The sequence below is a fragment of the Scyliorhinus torazame genome, chromosome 9 (assembly GCF_047496885.1).
Source record: "Scyliorhinus torazame isolate Kashiwa2021f chromosome 9, sScyTor2.1, whole genome shotgun sequence".
Classification (NCBI taxonomy): domain Eukaryota; kingdom Metazoa; phylum Chordata; class Chondrichthyes; order Carcharhiniformes; family Scyliorhinidae; genus Scyliorhinus; species Scyliorhinus torazame.
The window spans coordinates 201,036,436-201,058,879 of record NC_092715.1 but is presented as its reverse complement, the minus strand read 5'-3'; the positions used below and the strand labels follow the sequence as shown (position 1 = coordinate 201,058,879).

General features: G+C 41.4%; 1 protein-coding gene across 5 annotated transcripts in view; it reads right to left on the bottom strand.

The window, feature by feature from the left end:
- Positions 1-1,048: 1,048 nt before the first annotated feature.
- Positions 1,049-22,444, bottom strand: part of melk (maternal embryonic leucine zipper kinase) — a 145,610-nt gene continuing 124,214 nt past the window's right edge. For all 5 annotated transcript variants that reach the window (XM_072516978.1, XM_072516980.1, XM_072516979.1 and 2 more), the window contains 3 exons: positions 21,089-21,257; positions 14,270-14,373; positions 1,049-1,876 (listed from right to left, as the gene is read on the bottom strand). In XM_072516978.1, the coding sequence (XP_072373079.1) occupies positions 1,699-1,876; positions 14,270-14,373; positions 21,089-21,257 (451 nt within the window). In that variant the 3' untranslated portion in view covers positions 1,049-1,698. The remainder of the gene's footprint in view (positions 1,877-14,269; positions 14,374-21,088; positions 21,258-22,444) is intronic.

The window sequence follows — 22,444 nt, the reverse complement described above, 5'->3', positions numbered from 1 at the left end:
ACACAAAGAAGGAGGGCGAGAGAAAAGAACCAGTTTGGAAAGTGTGAGCTCACCTCAGGAATAAAACCAATTTCTTTGGGTAGGGAGAAAGAGTGCAAGAAAGAAAGAGAGTGCAAGCACCTTGGCATCGACCAAAATATGCACTTTTTACCCTTCTGGAATTAACGCTAGATTATGCAACACAGCGTAGCCTCAATGAACTAAATATTCAGTCCTATCGGATATTCATGCCACTGCTGGGAACTGTCACACACTAAATGGCCTTGTGCTACATGTTAAATATATGTAAATCAGGGTGCTCATTCATCACTTCATTGACTGTCATAAAAATCAGATTTATCTTAACTTTATAGTTGCACGATTAGCTGAAGTGTGCTTGAGCACTGTAAACAGATCTCAACACCGTAAATTTAATCAGACACTTTGATATCCCCTCCAATTGCCTCAAGACCTTAACTGTTCAAGAATGGTGCTATATTTTACTGGTAAACCTGTCAATTTATTGTGCATTGTTTCACCAAAACAAAATGAAAATGTGACCATTAACTAGGAATATTTAAACAGGCAAAATAGAAAATTAGGAGATATTCTACAGGTAAATGTACTATGCACATCCTTATTGTGTGCCCCAATAGTTACTGTCACAACTCACTGATAAGCTGAAAATGCACATTGTTTCCAGAGGCAATTTCCTTGTGTCACGTCAGTCCATTTTAGATCATTAGTTTGTAAATACGGAATTTCATTTAACATTCATAAAGAGAGGCAAGTTATTTAAATCAACTTAATTTTATGCAACATACTGAGTGTATAGTTCAACTGTGGTAACCGCAGCTGTGACTCTTTTAACGATCCCAATAAATCCTCTTTAAATCACAGACAGGAAGAGAATTATGCAAATGATATATTAAGCAATCTTTGACTGAATGCAATGCTCTGTGAACACTGGATTCTCAAAAGAAAATAGGATAGTCACATCTGAAAGTTAATTGTTAATTTTCTAATTAAGATTTAGAATTACAATGATATATTAAAACAAAAAAACAAAGACTATTTACAACTTTATTAAGGAATGAGACCATAGCCACTTCATACAGATATGATGAGTGCACTATTTACAAATTACACAAACAAGCTACATGATGAAAAAATAAACTGAAATAAAAATGGAGAACTGAATGTAAACACAACTATTAGAGTTATCTTATACATTTATTCATGAGTTTTCTTTGTAATGAAAAGCTAATTATGACCCAATTTTCAGACAGTGAGGTTGTAGCTATAGCATTTTACGAACACTCCATTCTAAACTTCTATGTTGATCCTGAATTACTCCTTATATAAATACTCCTATTTTATCCTTCATTATATTTAAAGCAGCATTCAGCTGAGTCTCCCAAAGCTGTTTAAAGATCTAATTAGCAGTCTCCTTTTTAAGAGAATCACTAAAAAGAGATTTCCCTCTTTATAAACACATATCTAAAACGTCATCCAACACACTCCCATGTAGTCAATGCATCTTGATCCAGTTGGACCTAATTAGATTAAATGTATTTTTAAGTGGTAAAGTAAAACAGACTTGATAAAATAGGGAATACTTTGGAGTGAAGCCATTATAACAAAGGATCCCTTCCATAACTATTTAAGCTTTGTTAAAAGCTATATTTCGGCCAGTTTAGGTTTTCTATGCAGCATTGATTAGACATTGGAACTGGATAAAATATCTTCAACTAAACGCTTGTAAACCCAGGCATCGCCCTTTAGTCGCTGTCTTCTGATTCCAATCACCTCAGGCTTGCTGAGCTGACATATCTCCAGTTCAAACTGCATGGTGACCTTTCCGAAGTCTGATCTCGTCCGACATTTTAAGGTATAGCTGTTGGAAAACAAGGTCAAGATTACACAGTGTGAATATGGGATCATAAAATGCAGAGTATTGTAACATGCTATTTGTTATTGCAAAACACCTAGGCAGTTTAAAGAAACTGACTTTTGCACACAGTATGAAAGAAGATCACCCATTGTGTGCAGATCAATCTTTCCTTTACTGTACATACACAAACTTAGATTTTGTTATGCTATTACCATGTGAAATTTCATAAAAATTGATGGAAGGGAAATCTTTCAAGGCAGTGATCTTACTTCATGGTCCAAACAACAATAAGATTAATTGATATGGTTTGAGACTTGTGAACCAGTCATTACTGCTTAGTGATCATTCCCCAATTAACCATATTTGCTTTTTAAAAAACAGACAGAAGAGAATTCTCCATATTTGACATGTTAAACATCACCAAATCCTAACAATGATCCAACACCTAAGCCCATTCATTGGTAAACAAGGATTCTATTTTACACATATAGATAACTTAAAGACTCACCAAAATTAGTGGGGCAAGAGTTTTTGCTTTAGGCACAATATCCAATTCTGTCACAAATTGCATCCTTTTTGAAAAGTGTAGCCCCCCTAACAATTCCCCATCAAGGGTTATGGTTAAAACTCATTGCATATCAAACAAAATCTGCCAATCAGCACAATTGGGGCCAGCGTATTAAAACATAAATATATTAAGAGTGGTAACATGGCGAAGTTTGATTAAAACAGTTGAAAACAAGTTTACCACAAAAATCTCACTTTTAATCAGTGTCAATCTGCCACCTCTGCACTCCCCAATTGTAAATTACTTAAATTCACTTTTGAAATATATGCATAACTATTTCCTAATTATATGGGTGGTGGTGGGGGGGGGGGGGGGCATTCATCAATTTCTCAGCAATTTAAAACAAAAATCACACTAGAAAAGCTTTAAAAATTACTCTTTTAGTGTCTATGTAGCCAAAAGAAAAAGCTTAATTTTTACAGCTTGTTAATGAATGTTATTAGTGGAACTTCCCAATGGTGATTGATTCATTCTGGGCATGATCAATTTTGTGTTGGGATCCCTTTCTAGTGTGATGTTTTTAAAACTAGTGCAAAAGATCGCAGAAACTGGAGTTCCGTTGAACACAAACTGTGCTTAAAATTCCACAACCGTTTGTGTTCGTTACATTGATTTTGGTCAAATTGAATTGAAAAAAAAAGTGCAATTGAGTGGGGGTTTCAGGTCAGTGACTTTTAATTGATAATTAAAGGGGGAACCTTAATGCTCATGTAGCGCAAATATACGTACACTGGATAGCAGGGAGAGGGGTTTCTAAAACATGTTCAGTAGCTGTCGGGTATTGGCTGAAGATTCAAACAAGTTGCTTCTTGTGAAAGGCTGAGTGTGTGCGTTTGGTGTTTTGAAAGCAGAGACAGCTTACAACTTCTGGGACACAAGAAAAGACAACAATTATGAACTGGCAGAAAGGAGTGTAATTGTCAAATGAATTTCAATATAGACAAGTGAGGTCATGCATTTTGGCAAAAAAAAATAAAGCCCACATATTGCTTGGGTAATGAGTCTAAATGGAATGGAAGAGGAAAAGATTCTAGGGGGTAGAAATACACAAATCACTACAAGTAGTGAGGCAGGTTAACAAGGCCATTAAAAAGCAAACCAAGTACTAAGGTGCATTTCTTGGGGCCAAGAATTAAAATGCAGAAATAATTTTATACTTATATCGATCCTTTTTAGACCATGTTTGCAGTGCTGTGCAAGTTCTGATTTCCACAATCCAAAAATTTAGAGCCATCGGAGAAGTACAAAACTGATTCACAAGGGCAGAACTGAGAGGACCTTCTCATCAGGAAAGACTCAACAGGCTGGGGCTTTTTTCTCTAGAATACAGAAGTAAGGAGGCAGGGGAGGGATAACCCGACAAAGGATTATTTAAGAATAGATGTGGAGAAATTTTCTATTGGAGGGAGAAGATCAAAACTAGAACTCATAGTAAGATTGTCACAAGTGGGCGGCATCATGGCACAGTGGTTAGCACTGATGCATCACAGCACCAGGGGACCCGGGTTAAATTCCGACCTTCGGTGACTGTTCTCCCAGTGTCTGCGTGGATTCCCTCTCGGTGGTCCAGTTTCCTCCCAGTCCAAAGATGTGCAGGTTAGGTGGATTGGCCATGCTAAATTGCCCCTTACGGTGGGGTTGCAGGAGTAGGATAGGGGATTGGGCCTAGATAGTGCGATCGTTCAAAGGGTGGGTGGAGACTCGATGGGCTGAATGGCCTCCTTCTGCACTGTAGGGATTCTATAATTCTATGAAATCTAAGAAGGAATTCAGGAGAAATCTATTTACCCAAAGATTATTAAGAATATAAACAAGCTACCACAAGGAGTAGTTGAGACGAATAGCATAGATGCATTATGGGAAAGCTAAATAACATACAAGAGATAAAGGAATAAAAGGCTATAGAGGGATGGGAGGAGGCTGGTCCGGAATAAACACTGGCATTGACCAGTTGACCTGAATTGTCAGTTCCTGTGTTGTTATAAACTCTTTGCAATTATGATGCCTACAGACATTCTAGACCAGAGAGTTTTTCATAGCTGTGTCAACCACGCGTTGATGTTCAACTCAGCCCAGTGCAATAGAAAACCATTGTCAAGCAAGGAAACGGCAATGCAATTTGCATGGGGATCCATTAATCCAGCCAGGCATGCTAATGGTCTACCAAGCAGTTTCAGCTTTGTACATCCTCAATAACATTTGGGACATTGAAGAGCTCGCCACAAAATGCCCACTGGTAGAAGTTAATGGAAGTAACAAATATGGGCAGCAGGTAAGTACGGCCTGAATCAATAATGCCTGCCATTAATACAACAGCACCATCTAGAGGAAACAGATATAACTGCATGCTTGAAAGTTGAGGCATGGAAGGGAAAGTTAATTGTTGAAATTCTTAGATGGGCCAACAGCACAATTATGTGGTATGTTGAAATTATGCAAGAAAAAAAAAATGAATGACCATAAAAAACTTCTTTCCAAGCATGAGCAGGGTAACACAGAATTTTCCATTCTTCTCAATTATTTTGCTAAAACTGAAATTAAATTATTTCTGTGTCTTTATCACCAGTGATTATCACCAGTTGATAGAGTGAACCAGCTTTATATGTGTGACCTCTTAGTGCAGGCATTGTCAAAGTTGGGGGCGTGACCCACAGGTGGGTCGTGGACAGGTGTTGGGAGAGTCGCGGAGCTGTCCGTCGCGGCGCTCCATCGTGCAAAGCGGCGCGCAAAAGCCGCAGCAGCAAGCAGCCTTCAATATGACCACAAACATGTAAAAAAAAATGCAGCCGCACTGCGCATGCGTGACCGATCATCGGTGCGCGCATGCATGCGCAGTGCGGCCGCATTTTTAAAAATAAGAGTGCAGCCTTTTTGTACAAGTTCGGGGTTTTTTATTCATTTTATTTTATTAATTTATTTTATTCATTTTATTTTATTCATTCATTTTATTTTTTAAAAATGTATTTTATTCTCATTATTTTTATTAATTTTTACAAGTTCGGGGGGGTTTCTTTGATAACATTTTACAGGAAAAAAAATGCAGAACTTTGGACAGATGGAGACTCCATACTTTCCGACACCGGAAGGCTTCACCTTCATTCAACAGGTTGAATTGGAGGAGCGCGCACGAGGGCCAAAAGGACCACTTCCTCCATTTTTGTCAGCAGCAAACAAGGTAAGAGAAAATGGTGGGTTGCGCAGGCCGGCCGGTGTGGGTCGCGAAGGTTGGCCGGTTGGTAAAAATGGGTCCTCGGGAAGAAAATTCAAATCAATCATGAAACCTACAATCTGCCGAAGTGACAAAAATCACATCATAATTTGGAAAATTATCAATGTTTTTCAAATTTGGTGAACCTTTCCCTGGATATTTTATACTATAGGAAATGTTCAGAATAAGTGACCAAAGACAATTTAGTCTTCTCCTGCACGACAGTTTGACCAACTGCTATGTCAAAGACGCTTTAATCAAATATCGAGGAGCCCATGTTGCATAAGTTAGTGTAGAGATGGTGCAGCAAATAGAATTCAGTGCTGTACAAAAATTTGATCCAACGGCCACTCCGGGCCTGAAAAACACCTCGCAGCGTGGTCGATACAAGCCGGGAGGCCCCGCTCCTGGGATCTACCCGGCTCGCAACGCCTCGTGAGATCTAACGTGATCTCGTGAGATGTTGCGATGTAATTCCCGCCTATTGTGGGCAGGACCATTTATTGGTAAATTTGCAAATTAGAGCTAGCCTCACTCTAATGTGCAGATTTCTGAGGTACGTGAGGCTTTGGGATTCATCCCCTTCGTCTCAGAGACCTCGGGCGAGCGGCGTTCAACACTGGTCCCTACAAACTGTAGTCAGACGGAATGGAACTCATGGGTTTCTCCCACGGGATCGGAGGCCCCCAGCTGCATGCCCTTTGGGCAAGGTGGTGCCCTCTCATAGGCTGCAGAAAGATTTAGACAGTTTAGGAGAGTGGTCCAAGAAATGGCTGATGAAATTCAACGTGGGCAAGTGCGAAGTCTTGCACTTTGGAAAAAAGAATAGAGGCGTGGACTATTTTCTAAACGGTGACAAAATTCATAATGCTGAAGTGCAAAGGGACTTGGGAGTCCTAGTCCAGGATTCTCTAAAGGTAAACTTGCAGGTTGAGTCCGTAATTAAGAAAGCAAATGCAATGTTGTCATTCATCTCAAGAGGCTTGGAATATAAAAGCAGGGATGCACTTCTGAAGCTTTATAAAGCATTAGTTAGGCCCCATTTAGAATACTGTGAGCAATTTTGGGCCCCACACCTCAGGAAGGACATACTGGCACTGGAGCGGGTCCAGCGGAGATTCACACGGATGATCCCAGGAATGGTAGGCCTAACATACGATGAACGTCTGAGGGTCCTGGGATTATATTCATTGGAGTTTAGGAGGTTGAGGGGAGATCTAATAGAAACTTACAAAATAATGAATGGCTTAGATAGGGTGGACGTAGGGAAGTTGTTTCCATTAGCAGGGGAGACTAGGACCCGGGGGCACAGCCTTAGAATAAAAGGGAGTCACTTTAGAACAGAGATGAGGAGAAATTTCTTCAGCTAGAGAGTGGTAGGTCTGTGGAATTCATTGCCACAGAGGGCGGTGGAGGCCGGGACGTTGAGTGTCTTTAAGACAGAAGTTGATAAATGCTTGATTTCCTGAGGAATTAAGGGCTATGGAGAGAGAGCGGGTAAATGGAGTTGAAATCAGCCATGATTGAATGGTGGAGTGGACTCGATGGGCCGAATGGCCTTACTTCCGCTCCTATGTCTTATGGTCTTATGCATTGGGTTGGGAGTCGCTTCAGGGACTTCAGAGATCGGGACGCCATTTTGAGCTCTCCCTACACTGGGGAGTTAAAGAACAAAGAAAAGTACAGCACAGGAACAGGCCCTTTAGCCCTCCAAGCCCACGCCGACCATGCTGCCCGACTAAACTACAATCTTCTACACTTCCTGGGTCCGTATCCTTCTATTCCCATCCTATTCATATATTTGCCAAGATGCCCCTTAAATGTCACTATCGTCCATGCTTCCATCACCCCCTCCGGCAGCGGGTTCCAGGCACCCACTACTCTCGGTGTAAAAAAAGTTGTCTCGTACATCTCCTCTAAACCTTGCCCCTTAAACCTAAGCCCCCTAGTAATTGACCCCTCTACCCTGGTAAAAAGCCTCTGACTATCTGTCTATGCCCCTCATAATTTTGTAGGCCTCTATCAAGTCGCCCCTCAACCTCTGATGTTCCAGTGAGAACAAACAGAGATTATTCAATCTCTCCTCATAACTAATGCCCTCCATACCAGGCAACATCCTGGTAAATCTCTTCTGCATCCTTTCCAAAGCCTCCACATCCTTGTGGCAGTGTGGCGACCAGAATTGAACACTATATTCCAAGTGTGGCCTAACTAAGGTTCTATACAGCTGCAACATGACTTGCCAATTTTTATACTCAATGCTCCGGCCAATGAAGGCAAGCATGCCGTATGCCTTGACTACCTTCTCCACCTATGTTGCCCCTTTCAGTGACCTGTGGACCTGTACACCAAGATCTCTCTGACTGTCAATACTCTGAGGGTTCTATCATTCACTGTATATTCCCTACCTGTATTAGACCTTCCAAAATGCATTACTTCACATTTGTTCAGCTTAAACTTCATCTGCCATCTCGCCGCCCAAGTCTCCAAACGATCTAAATCCTGCTGTATCCTCTGACAGTCCTCATTGCTATCCGCAATTCCACCAACCTTTGTGTCGTCTGCAAACTTGCTAACCAGACCAGTTACATTTTCCTCCAAATCATTTATATGTACTACGAACAGCAAAGGTCCCAGCACTGATCCCTGCAGAACACCACTAGTCACAGCCCTCCAATCAGAAAAGCACCCTTCCATTGCTCCTCTTTGCCTTTTATGGCCTAGCCAGTTCTGTATCCATCTTGCCAGTTCTGGCGAGCAGAGGTCCCCAGTGTACAAAATAGGGCTATGTGCGGCACTTTTCTCACTAAGGCCCGTTATACAAAGAGTTGCATTGTACAGCCATGTGTTTCCGGTGCGGCGAGCGCAGGGAAACACGCGGTTAAACATGCTCACTATGGGACTTTTGTTCCCATGTAGTTGAATCAAGCCCAGTGTTCCAGGTTCTCCCTGAAGGAGAAAGATCTTTTTCGCAGCCACCCTGTCAAGTACCCTCTAGATCTCCTGTGTCATCAGATGATCTCTCATTTTTCTAAATGCCAATGGATACAAGCCCAACCTTTCCTCACAAGATAACCCTACATCCTAGGTATCAGTCAAGTGGATCTTCTCTGAATTGCTTCGAAAGCAATTATCATAGATAATCATAGAATCCATAGTGCAGGAGGAGGCCATTCGGCCCATCGAGTCTGCATCGATCCTCCAAAAGAGCACCTCACCAAAGCCCACTCCCCCGCCCTATTCCCGCAACCCCACCTAACCTTTGGACAACAAGGGCAATTTAGGATGGCCAATCCACCTATCCTGCACATCTTTGGACTGTGGGAGGAAACCAGAGCACCCGGAGGAAACAAACGCAGTCATGGGGAGTAAATGCAAACTCTACACAGACAGTTACCCGAGGTCGGAATCGAACCCAGGTCCCTGGCATTGTGAGGCAGTAGTGCTAACCAGATATCCTTTAAGTAAGGGAGACCAAAATTGTACACTGTGCTCCAGGTGTGATCTCACAAACACCTTGTATAACTGCAGCAAAATATCCCTACTTTTATATTCATTTCCTCTTGCAATAAATGAAAACATTCCATTTGTCAATCAAACCACTTGCTATACCTGCATAAGGAAAGGCGAGAAACTATTATTTTCCTGATTCATGTACCAGGACAGAGAGAGTTCTATAATCTCTCTCTATTTAAATAATATACTGCTTTTCCATTCTTCTTACCAGAATGATGGAGATGCTGGCGTTGGACTAGGGTGGGCACAGTAAGAAGTCTTACAACACCAGGTTAAAGTCCAACAGGTTTATTTGGAATCACATGCTTTCAGAGTGTAGCTCCTTCATCAGGTGAGTTAGTGATTCCAAATACACCTGTTGGACTTTAAACTGGTGTTGTAAGACTTCTTACTCTTACTAGAATAGACAAGTTCACATTTTCCCACATTATGTGCAGTCATATTTTTGTTCACTCAATCTATCAATAGTCCCTTTGCAGACGCCTTCGGCACGGTTTTGCCATGGCGTTGTGCCTGGTGGTGATCCCGTTGTGCTGAATACATCGCGGGAGAGGCCCAAAACAGGCTTTGATGCGGGCACCGTGTCATGAGTCACCCATTTCGTTACGCCTGTCACAATCTGGATCACGCCCCCACTAGGCGGGATCCAGATGATAAAATTTGCACAGCCCTTTGAGACTGCATTTTTCTGGCTCCCGGGAGTTACCTGCCGCATCAGCGAAGCTTCACTCGGGCGCGGATTAGTACCGGTCACCACAAACGGACACCAAGTGTGATGGCCACACTGGGGGATGGGATGGAGGGCTCGAAGGCGTTTGGAGCCAACCCAGGTGGTCGGGGAGGGGGCTGGCAATGTATGAAGGAGCCTGAAAGACAGGGGTCCCAATGCGCTCAAGAATGGATGGGTATGGGGCATGATCAACCTCATGTCTGGGTTGGGGGGGGGGGGGCGCTCACGCCACCTTTAGTGATGGGGCGGTGGGTGGAGGTTGCCCTTTGGGAGTCAAGAGTTGGGGATGTTGCCCTTATCTGCAGGAATTCGCATTATCCATGGGGGGTGGGTGGAGATGTGTGGGATCCCGCAACTTCACTCGTTCTCCACTACAGAAAAGAATTCGAAGCGCGGATTTACCAGTGAGAAACTACTCAAGCTAAAAAACAAATGGCTAAGTGTGGGTGAATACCAGTCTGGATCGCACCAAAAAAGCATGTGCGGATCACCCCTCCAAACTTAGTAATTTTTTGGGTGAATTGTGTCCCTTATGTTTTCCTTACAAATTACTCTCCTACTTATCTTTGGGTCATCTGAAAATTTAGCAATTGTTCATCCTGTCTCCATACCCCAAGTCATTGATACAGATTGTAAATGGTTGAAGTCCCAGCACTAATCAGTGACACTCTGTTAGTTGCAGCTTGCCAAGCCAAAAATGATCCATTTGTCCCCACTTTCTGCTTCCTGTTAGCTAACAAATTCTCTATCCATGTTAATATGTTGCTCCCCTACTCCATAAGCTCTTGGTAACACCTTATGAAATGCCTTTTGGAAATCCAAAAACACCACACCTTGCATATTACTTCCTCAAAGAATTCTAATAAATTAGTCAAACATAACTTTCTCTTCACAAAACAGGCATCTCAACTCTGCCTGATTGAATAAAGATTTTCTCAGTACCTTGCTATAGCTTGCTTAATAATAGCTTCTAGTATTTGCCCTGTGACAGATGTTAACTGGCCTGTAGTTTCATGCTTTGCCTTCCGCCTTTCCTGAAAAGAGGAGTTAGTCACTATTTTCCAATCTGATGGGACCTTTACAGAATCTAGGGAATTTTGGAAAATTACAATCAATGCATCTATTATCTCCAAAGCAACTGATTTTAAGACCCTAGGATTACGTCCACAGGTCCCAAGGACTTCTCAGCCTTTAGTCTAATAGTTTTCTCAGTACCCCATCCCTGGTGATTGTAATTGTTTCAAGTTCCTCCCTCCCTTTCATCTCTTGATTTATAAGTAGTTTGAGGGTGTTATTTGTATCTTCAACACCAAAGACAGACACAAAATATCAGTTCAGTGCTTCCGCCATTTCCTTATTTCACATGATTAATGTCCCAGACACTCTCTAGAGGACCCACATTGACTTTAGTTACTCTTTTCCTTTTTAAATACTTCTAAAAACGGTTACTATATTTTTATATTTCTAGCTAGCTTTCCCTTACTCCAATTTCACCCTCAGTTTACCATTCTTTGCTGGACTTTAAATTATGTCCAATCTCCTGACCTACCTATCAATTTACAGCACAATTGAATCTTTTTTCAATCAATTTGATACTATCTTTAACATTGTTAGTTAGCCACAGGTGGTGCATCCTTCTCTGAGAATCTTTCTTTTTCACTGGAATGCATCTTCATGGAGTGTTGTCATAGAGGGAATTAAGTGAAGGTTCACCAGATTGAATGAATCCTGGAATTCTGTCATAGGAGGAGAGATTGGGTCAACTGAACCGGTGTTCAATGGAATTTAGAAGAATGAGAGGAGATCGAATTGAAACATATAAAATTCTGACAGGGCTGGACAGACTGGATGCAGAAATATTGTTTCCTCAACATTTGGTGGATCTCGGAAAAAGGGTCACAGTCTCAGGATTCAGGGTAAGCCATTTAGGACTGAGATGAGGAGAAATTTCTTCACTCAGGGAAATAAACCTGTGGAATTTGCTACCCACTCTTCTATCCCTCAAAGTGAATGCAAAATTCAGTCATGTTATGAGCAATGCTACCGAGGGGCTCCTTTACGATATGGTTATTAATTAATCCTGCCTTATTGCACACTACCAATCTAGAATAGCCTACTCTTACTGGGTGGCTTGAGAACATGCTGCTCTAAGAAATTGTCTGAACTCACCTTCCAGGCTACCTTTGCTGATTTGTGCAATCTAAGTTTACAAACATGATAAATGCTGCGGGCAGCACGGTCGCACAAGTGGATAGCACTGTGGCTTCACAGCGCCAGGGTCCCAGGTTCGATTCCCTGCTGGGTCACTGTCTGTGCGGAGTCTGCAAATTCTCCCCGTGTCTGTGTGGGTTTCCTCCGGGTGCTCCGGTTTCCTCCCACAGTCCAAAGACCTGCAGGTTAGGTGGATTGGCCATGATAAATTGCCCTTAGTGACCAAAAAGGTTAGGAAGGGTTATTGGGTATACAGCAATGTGGAAGTGAGGGATTAAGTGGGTCGGTGCTAACTCGATGGGCCGAATGGCCTCCTTCTGCACTGTATGTTCTATGTAACTTTCTTACTAGCCCTCACCTACGCGCTGTCCTACAGTGTAGTTACTGGTAGGGGGCTGAAAAACGTCTCCCACAAGTGACTTCTTACTAATTACGGGTTGGAGACATAGTGGTATTGCCAGCAACCCAGAATTATATTTTGGGGACCCGGGTTCGAATCTCACCACGGCAGATGGTGAAATCTGAATTCAATAAAAATCTGGTATTAAAAGTCTACTGACAACCATGAAACCATTTTTGATTGTTGTAAAACTCCTTCTGGTTCACGAATGTCCTTTAGGGAAAGAAATCGGTCATTCTTACCTGCTCTGACATACAGCAATGTGGTTGACTCTTAACTGCCGTCTGCAATGGCCTAGCAAGCTACTCAATTCGAGGACAATTAGGGATGGGTATTAAATGCTGTCCCAACCAGTGACGCACACCCCATGAATGAATAAAAAAGGGGCTACCTTACTTGACTATCCACAGGAGGGAGTGCAGAAGGAATTCATTTGGCCCATCGAGTCTGCACCGACCCTCTGAAAGAGCACCCCACCTAGGCCCATTCCCCTCCGCATAACCCCATCTAACCTGCACATCTTTGGACGGTGGAGGGAGGTAGGAAACCCGGAGCACTCAGAGCACACCCACGGAGAGAACGTAAAAAATCTACACCCAAGGCTGGAAACGAACCCAGGTCCCTGGCGCTGTGAGGCAGCAGTGTTAACCACTGTGCCACCGAGCTGCCCCCTTTCAAAGATGTGACATTCCTCTGATTTCTATCTGGTTCTTTGCCCCCTTTCTCCTGTCTGAATATCTCCAGTAGATTTAGACAACACATAGAATTTCACTTTTGTCCATTAAAGGCATTCAAAGTGATTTCTCCTCAAACTTGGGTCCCCTACTTATCCTCCTCTTATCTTAACAAATCTAGTGAATTTATAGTAAACCCATTTTGAAGCAACTAGAATTAGACCCAGAACCTTTAATTGTTTAGGTTACCTTGCAAATATTGCCCAGCAGAGGGAATAACAGCTATCTGCATGTTCTCCCCCAAGCTCCAATTGGAAAGGAAATACTTACCCATTAAAAAGGATAACCTCCTGAAACTTCCATCCCCTCCGATATCATATTTCTACTGAATGGATCTCACTATAATTCTCCCACAAGTGGCTACAGACCACCATTTCCCCCCCAAATATCCTTGTGAGCCCATCTGAGACACTTGAAATCCCCAATTCCTGCAACCCTTCCCCGTCAACTCTGGCCTGATGTGTTGGGTGTTCTGGATCACAAACAGGTCACCAACACTGGAAGTGGTGCAACTCTATTTTATTATAAGGTTAACGATATTAACATACTTGAACTGTGGGTAAATGCAATACCAGCTTTAACTGTTGACCCTTGCCTAGTCCTAACCAGGTGATGCACTCAGCACATGGTGAATGTCTGTGTTGCAGGCTGTGAGCTCTGTGCTCCATGCTGGCTGCTACTAGAATGAGCGGGAACTCTCCTTCCCCTGTCCTTATAGTGTGCTCTCACTGGTGATTGGCTGTGGTGTTGTGTATGCTGATTGGTCCCACTGCAGGTCCATCAGTGTGTGTGTGTCTGCACGATGTTATACTGGTGTATATTATGACATGGCCCTCTTCATTGGTGCCATATGGCAGCAAGGCCTACCTGCTGCTGAGAGTTTCCCTATGTCCTCACTCATCTACTCCTCTCTCGCACTCCCCCTGCTAGTTGAATCATCTCCCCATCTTGTAACCCAGTTTCACTTGAATGCTGTACATGGCCTCAACATCCTATAGGAAACTGATTATTATATTTTTAAAAACTTACCCCTTTTGCACAAAATCAACCCGTTTGGTAGGTAGAACCAGAATTATTTCATTCAAAACTTCATCTGCATTCAGCATGGTTGTTGTAGTTACATTATATTGAGCCTGCAAAAAGATGAACATAATTTTACCTCTCAATAGGGGTAACTTGATGAAGGTTCTACATTAATATCCATTTGTATGGTACCATTGTGATGCTGTTAGTATAAGCTTGTACTATGGCAAGAGTGTAATTTTCTATCCTTTAACCAGAACAAGTTGAAAGGCCATTTCGAAGGTTGTAATCTATTCCTTTTTTAAATGCTGCAAATTAGAATTGCATTTTCAAATGTCTACAAGCAGATAATGGATAGTATTAATGGATAAAATAAATATTTGAGATCCTAGATGATCCCTTAGTGATACAGTTCATTACAAGTGAAAGTGTTCAGGTTGGGTTTATTAGTTCACCTAAAACAAAAATTTCAGCTGTGCACACAATTCGCATCAGCAGTTTTGTCAGGATGGTGAGGTCATTGTGGTATATCAGATGGAGAATCAAACAATCTGACCAGTTTGCAGCTAGACTGGGGAAACCAAACAGCATGTCAGTCAGCATTTTGCACATGAAGCATTCAGATAAAGCTGTGCATTTTCACTGTTGTTGTCTCGCATGTATGCCGTCCTACAAAGACTGTTTTAATACTGGGTTACAATAGCATCTGATGCTGTAGTAAGCATTTCACTAAGGATACATTGCTATTTGTTACAAAAAGGCTACAGCTACATTTACCTGTCTGACTTAGAAACATTTAAAGCTAATCTGCGGTAACTGATTATGAATAATGATTCCACCTGCACCAAAGGCAATTCAGTTTTAGTTTGGATGAAACTAGATTAACCTTTGTGGGTGACATGGTTGCACAGTGGTTAGTACTGTTGCTTCACAGCTCTAGGGTCCCAATTTCGAATCCCGGGTTGTGTCACTGTCTGTGTGGAGTCTGCACGTTCTCGCAGTGTCTGCGTGGGTTTCCTCCGGGTGCTCCGGTTTCCTCTTACAAGTCCCGAAAGATGTGTTATTAGGTAATTTGGACATGCTGAATTCTTCTTCAGTGTATCCGAACAGGCGCTGGAATGTGGCGACTAGGGGTTTTTCACAGTAATTTCATTGCTGTGTTAATGTAAGCCTACTTGTGACAATAAGAAGGTTATTATTATAAAAGGAAGTGAAAGCCACAGGCTTTTTCGCACTTCGTCATACTGTTACAATCCTCACTAACTCTTCAGTTTGCAGCTTACCTTTGCATCCCAAAGTGGGTCTTCCCACCTCTTGCAAGCCCTTGTTCACAGTAAGGGTTTGGGAGAGCCATTTGACAAGCAGGAGGCTTGGCAAGCTGGATATTTGGGGAGCGGGGGAGGCGGTAAGCTGGAGTGTCAGGGATCGGGAGGGGTGGCAAACAGCCAAGTAGAGAGGCTCAGCATATTTCTTTTTTTAAAAATTCATTTACAAATGTAAGAAATTAGCAATGCAAGATATTTCAATCTACAGGGAATGATATAATGCTTTTTTCTGATGAGAAAGGTGCTGCAGAATATGCTATGGCTTTTACATTGGTTAGAATGGAAAAATTGGATTTATTCATCATTGTTCATTGCACTTTCCAGGAATGCAACTACAATGTTAAGCAAGTCAAAGTATATTCGCTTACAGAACCTAACATTCCTAATACCTTCCTGGGAGTTTGGAGGCTAACAGTCCAGCCAAGTATCAAGAGTCCAACAAAGGTGCTGGGGAGTCAGAGTCCAAACAGAAGTTCCCAGGGTAGTCTAATCTTTTCCGTAGTCTAACCTTCTCCACCCTGTTATTGAAAATATGGAAAGATGTGTCATTTGAAACATGGAAGTCTGGCAATATCTGGTCTGAGAGAAACAGCAGAGGATACAGGGAAAGATTCCACAAAGGGTTAACCGTATCTGCAAAGAGCAGGATTGTAAAATGCAGATATCCTTGGTCAAGCAGGCTTAGCAAACAAGACAAACAGGATTTTGAATGAAGCCAAAAACAATGGCTCACACCTTCATTGAAAGTAACTATCTTAGTGAGCAGCTGGAAAAGAATGGATGAGGTTCAGTTGAATTTGGGACAATTCTAGGTGTGAAATTTTGCTAATACCAGGTAAATTAAAGAAAACTGGAGACTATCAGTCTACGAGAAACATAGTTCAAAGCCAAAATCAAAGTCAGAATTATGAGCTGAGGACACAATTGGAAAATAAAACTATAGAAATGACAGGAACCAAACCAAAAGTAATACCTCTTGAAGTCAAAGCATTTTGAACATCACAAAGGACACAATGTAATCAGATCTATGAGATGAAGTCATGTCAAAATGAATACTTAGTTGGATTAGAAAGTTTAGATCAAAAATACTTTTTACAATCAAAGTTAAATCAAGAGTTACTTTACAATAAAGTCATAAAAACTTAATAACTGTTCGAAAAATATATAAACCCAGAGACCTGGGCAGGAAGAACCAGAACCAGAACTCAGAGGGAGAGAGAGAGAAGCAGAGAAGGAACAAGCAGTTCAGAGTCAGATTACAGTCAGCTCGGCCATGGGAAATGGACAGGGCATAGCAGCCGAGCTAAAATAGCTAAATACATCTAAGGAAGACTAGCATTTAAAGAGTAGGCAGAGTCAGCTCAGAGATAGCCAGCAGAGTCAGCTCTCACAGCTCTGTACATGGGGAAGATTGGACATAGCAACCGAGCTAACCAGCGAATACATCTAAAGACAAGACTTTAAAGAAGATTGATTGTCAAAGTGGGCCTGAAGGTCCCTTCAACCAACCAGAAGGATCCAGAAGCAAGATCTTTTTCCTTTCTGTAAAGAAAGTATTTACAGCTTTTAAAAGAAAAAAATATAATAATAAAATAACTTAATTTAACCTGAAATAGTGGTTATTCCAAAGTCTACTTTGCTTACTTAGCAATGCGGGACCCAGGATCGATGCTACTAAGTGGTAAGTAGATGAAATCTTCGGTGAAGGTATGGGTTATACCAGGGGATAACTTGAAAACATAGTTTGACCTGAATAGCACCCACTGAAGCTTGATCAGAGTCGGGGAGTGAGAATCCCTGATCACCATTTAGAATGTCGGCCCTTTTTGGTATAGGGGGACTTCTAAGAATAGTGGTGAGTTTTCAAAAACAACCCTTAAGTCATGTACAAGAAAATAAGCTTCAAAAGAAAAAGGAACAGATCCAACACTTCATAACATTTCAAGATACGGTAAATAATTCTAATTTGATGCATTCACACTACTGCAAGCAACTGGTTAAAGATTTGAAATCAATGTCCTTGAGGTCTACAAATAAGTGGCTGGCAGTTTCAAATGTCTGGGGGTGGTGGAAGAGTTGGGAGCCCAGTCAGTGCTCGAAGTGAAGTCCAATTTACACAGTACTGAGCCGATTGCTAACCAGTGAGACGTAGAACCCTGGAGGATTGAAAGATAGACACAGGTCTATGAAAAGTACTAGGGTGGGATAGAATAAAGAGCATTAGCAGGATGCAATGAGGGGGTAGTCATATGGAATACAGCAAAGAATAGCCTAGATAGTCGAGGCCATTGCAGAGCAATTATTGATGGGAAGGAAGAGATTAATAAAGTTAGAATTGGATAAACACTGGTTAGGCAATACGTACTCCAAATGCTGCAGATTTCAAACTTGGTCTGGGTAGAATCCTAGAATAACAGAGTCACTTGATTGGAAACATAACACCCAACTCTTCTTTCCTTTATTCTAGAATTTAATCTGAATTTGTACTGATAATTGTTCAGTGTTAATTGTTGAAAAAGCATACAGTCTACAACAGTGATAGGAAACCGGTGACCCAGCGGCCACATGCGGCCCACGAGACATTTTGCTGACCGTGCTGGATTTGCCACATTCCACTGATTTCTGTCCGGGTAGATTTTTTCCTAGCGGTATGAATGAAACACGAGAAAGTGAAGTGCATGCTGATTGCACACATTGACTGCGAGAGCCGTGTACTCCCTCTGCATCCAAAGTGTAAATATTTCTTATGTTTTCACCATTTGAAGTTGATGGCAGTTCTATTAATTTATGAATAAGCATTTTCTGTAACTTGTTACAAAATACTCGGCATGTGTTAAATATATTTAATCTTAGTCATTGGGTCATAGTTAGTGAACAAGCCCGATTTCAATCTTGTGGCCCACTGAGATGAAGGAGGGCCACTCATGTGGCCCACTCACTAGCCTAGGTTGCCCAGCATTGGCCTACAGGGTGGACTCGCATCCCTGACTGTTATTTACTGACTCATGCTGAAAAGAATGTTTGTGGGTATTGGCCTCTGGTTCAATACCCCATCAGTTGTCCCAAGGCTGGTCAATTCAATCATCCAGCTCACACATAAATGGGCAACTGGGGCAAGACTTTGGAGGACTGCCATTCAACCATTCAGCAGGTTCAGTCACTGTTTTCAGGAGATGGAGAGGGTGAATCAGTCTTTTTTAAAGATTAAGTCTGCAAACTAAGCATTTGTTCATATAATAATCTAAAAAATATTCTGCATCATCTTCACTACCAAAGACTTCAATCACTGACAAATATTCATCAATTTTCTCTCAGTTTGAGATCCGTATTTCAGTAGATTCTCTAAAATGTAATGTTTTGAATCACTTTTAAAAATACATACATCAATCTGAAAATTTCAGAATTGGATGTGCTGACATTTTCTCCTTTCAGTTTAGAATTCATAGGTTCACAGAAGAAGCAGATAATATAACCTCATTTAACTCCAGGCTATGTGGTGGTTCAATTTTATCACTCCTAAGTCAGAGTCTTAAGAGCTGAATGTCATTAATCTGGTAGATCAAAGTTCAGTAAATTCCTTTATTCAACCATTTTTCCATGGCACAGGACAAAACTTATCTGATTATAGCATATTTGGAAAAAAAATTACCTTTTACTTTACATTTTATACTCATGTTTTTCAATTCAGAGAAACACTAGAAGTTTCACAGCTTTTGAACATAGCACAATGAAAGCTTCTAATCTTATGATGTACCAAAAGCTAATCAGGACGTAATTCAAATGCTTGATTCAGCACTATATAAAAATTAAAAGTTTTGTAAATGTAGAGTTTTTGCAAAGATGGTCACATCCTTAACAGCAAATAAAAGTTTCCTAACCAACCAGCTCATTAGTGATAAGAATTTAACTAGGAACAAATTGTCAAATTGGACAAAGTCAATATGCACAATCGCTTGCAAGTGCCTTCAATGAAGAAAAAGAAAAGTTGATTTGAGAAAAATGAATACCAAGCCAAAGGAAAAATCTAAAGTGGTGACCAAAAAGCTGGTGGAAAGTGAACTCTGAGGGAAATGGAAAGGCAGACAGGTTGAAGACAAGTTAACTTGCATTTGTAGATTGGCTTTTATGTTTTGAGATAGATGAAGCAGAAATGATGAAGTGAAAGAAGGCAATCTTTATAACAGAGAGGATATGGAATCAGAAACTCAGCTTGGGTCAAACAGTAAGCCAAGTTATAATAATAATAATAATAATAATAATAATAATAATAATCACTTATTGTCACAAGTAGGCTTCAATGAAGTCACTGTGAAAAGCCCCTAATCGCCACATTCCGGCACCTGTTCGGGGAGGCCAGTGCAGGAATTGAACCCGTGCTGCTGGCCTTGTTCTGCATTACAAGCCAGCTGTTTAGCCCACTGTGCTAAACGTGCAGCCATTCTGGTTCAGCCAGAGCTATAGAGCTTGTAGCAGAGCCTGATGGAGTTTAACTGGATAAGTGTGAGGTTATCCATTTTGGTCAGAAAAACTGAATGGCAACTTATTATCTAAATGGAGAGAAACCTCAAAGTGCTTTGCTGCAGAGGGATCTGGGTGTCCTCGTGCATGAATCACAGAAAACTAGCATGCAGGTAAAGCAAGCAATATGGAAGGCAAATAGAACTTTGGTCTTTATAGTTAAAGGAATAGAGTTTAAAGTAGGGAAGTGTTGCTGCAACTGTACAAGGCATTGGTGAACTCACAGCTACAGTTTTGGTTCCCTGATTTGAGGGATGCAGTTGCATTAGCAGTTCAGAGGAGGTTCACTAGATTGAGTCCAGAGATGAGGAGTTTGTCTTACAAAGAGAGATTGAGCAGTTTAGGCCTATACTCTCTTGAGTTTAGAAGAATGAGAGGAGATCTAATTGAGGTATACAAAACGATAAAAGGTTTTGACAAACGAGACGTAGGACGGATGCTTCCTCTTGTGGGGCAATCGAGAATGAAAGGTCACTGTTTTAGGATAGGAGGCGCAGATTTAAAACAAAGATGAGGAGAAATTACTTCACTCAAAGGGTCATGAGTCTGTGGAATTCACTACCCCAGAGTTTGGTGGATGCCGGGACATTGAGTAAATTCGATTTGAGGAGACGGACAGATTTTTAATTAGTAATCGGTTGAAGGGTTATGGAGAATGAGCAGGAAAATGGAGTTGAGGCCAAGAGGAAATAAGCCATGATCTTATTGAATTGCAGAGCAGGCTCGAGCGGCTGAATTGCCTACTCCTAGTTCTTGTGCTTTTGTGAAGATAGCAGCTTTGGTCTTTCCAATGTCTAGCTGCAGACATTCAAGCCATCCAAACTAGATGTCACAGAAGCAGCCTCATTCACTGCAAAAAAGCAGGAGGGTTGAGGGAAGTGGTGCCATAGAGCTGGGAATAGTTGTCCCACGGTTGATTCTATACTTTAATTACATTTGATTTTTAACAAATGAATTAATCATATTGAAGCTAAAAACTAACCTTGATTCTTCTTGGTCCATCTTTAAAGGTCTTTTTCCGTTTGTTGGGGGTTAGCATTGTGATCATCTTGTCCAAACCCCGTTCTAAACTTCCAAACACCTTGGCTCCTTTCTTCTTCTGGCTACTTTCACCATTAGCCTGATTTAGATCCATGTCCAATGAGCGGGTCCTGTAGGTGCCAACACTTAAAAATCTCTTATCCTATAATGGAAATGGCCTCATTCATTGCACAACATGCAAGATAGAAATATAATATTGTAAATAATGGACAAACTACACTTCATAAAATACTCTGGGAGGATTTGCGTTAATGTACACCAGGTATGGAATGATGTTACTTATTTCAGCTGATCAGGGGCTCTTGAACCTAACCAGGAAGAATTGCTTTATGGTGATTTCACATCAACTGTTTGTCGAAATGCATATTGAGTACTAAATTAGGAGACCTGCATGTCTTATTGTGTTTTCATAAATCATTTGGAGTTAGAAGTTAAAAGTGCAAAGGTTACATTTCCAGCTAGCACAAAGCTAATGAAAGTGGTAGACTGCAAAGCTGAACAGGATAAGCTACAGGAGGATTTGAATATATTTGGAAAATAGGTAGACAGGTGGCAGATGAAATTCAATGGAGAGTAATGCAAGTGTTTTAATGGGATAAACAATTCAGAAAGGGACTATTATTTAAATGGCAAAAAAAGTAATTTTTATATTTAAGGAAAGAGATCTGGAAGTCCTGATTGTTCTAATGGCTTCAATTTATTGTCAAAGTTCAGAGGAAAGTTCAAAATCAAAGGTTGAACTGAAATAATGAGGTAATCCTGTACAAGGATATGCAGCTGTTGATGATGCAAGAGATTAAGTGGAATAACTGAGGAGATGAAGGGATTGTATTGTGGAGAACTATTATATAAACTGGCCATATTCTTGGGCGGCACGGTAGCACAATGGTTAACATTTCACAGCGCCAGGGTCCCGGATATGTGTGTATGTGGTGTATGTATGGTGTGTGTGTGGGTGTACAGTGTGTGTATGCGGTGTGTGTGTGGTGTGTGTGTGGGGTGTGGTGTGTGTATGGTGTGTGTATGTGTGTGTGTGTGTGGTGTGTGTGTGTGTGTGGTGTGTGTGTGTGTGGTGTATGTATGGTGTGTGTATGTGGTGTATGTATGTGGTGTGTGTATGGTGTATGGGGTGTGTATGGGGTGTGTGTGTGGTGTGTGCGTGTGGTGTGTGTGTGTGTGGTGTGGTGTGGTGTATGGTGTATGTATGTGGTGTGTGTATGGTGTATGGGGTGTGTGTGTGGTGTATGGTGTGTGTGTGTGGTGTATGGTGTGTGTGTGGTGTGTGTATGTGTATGGT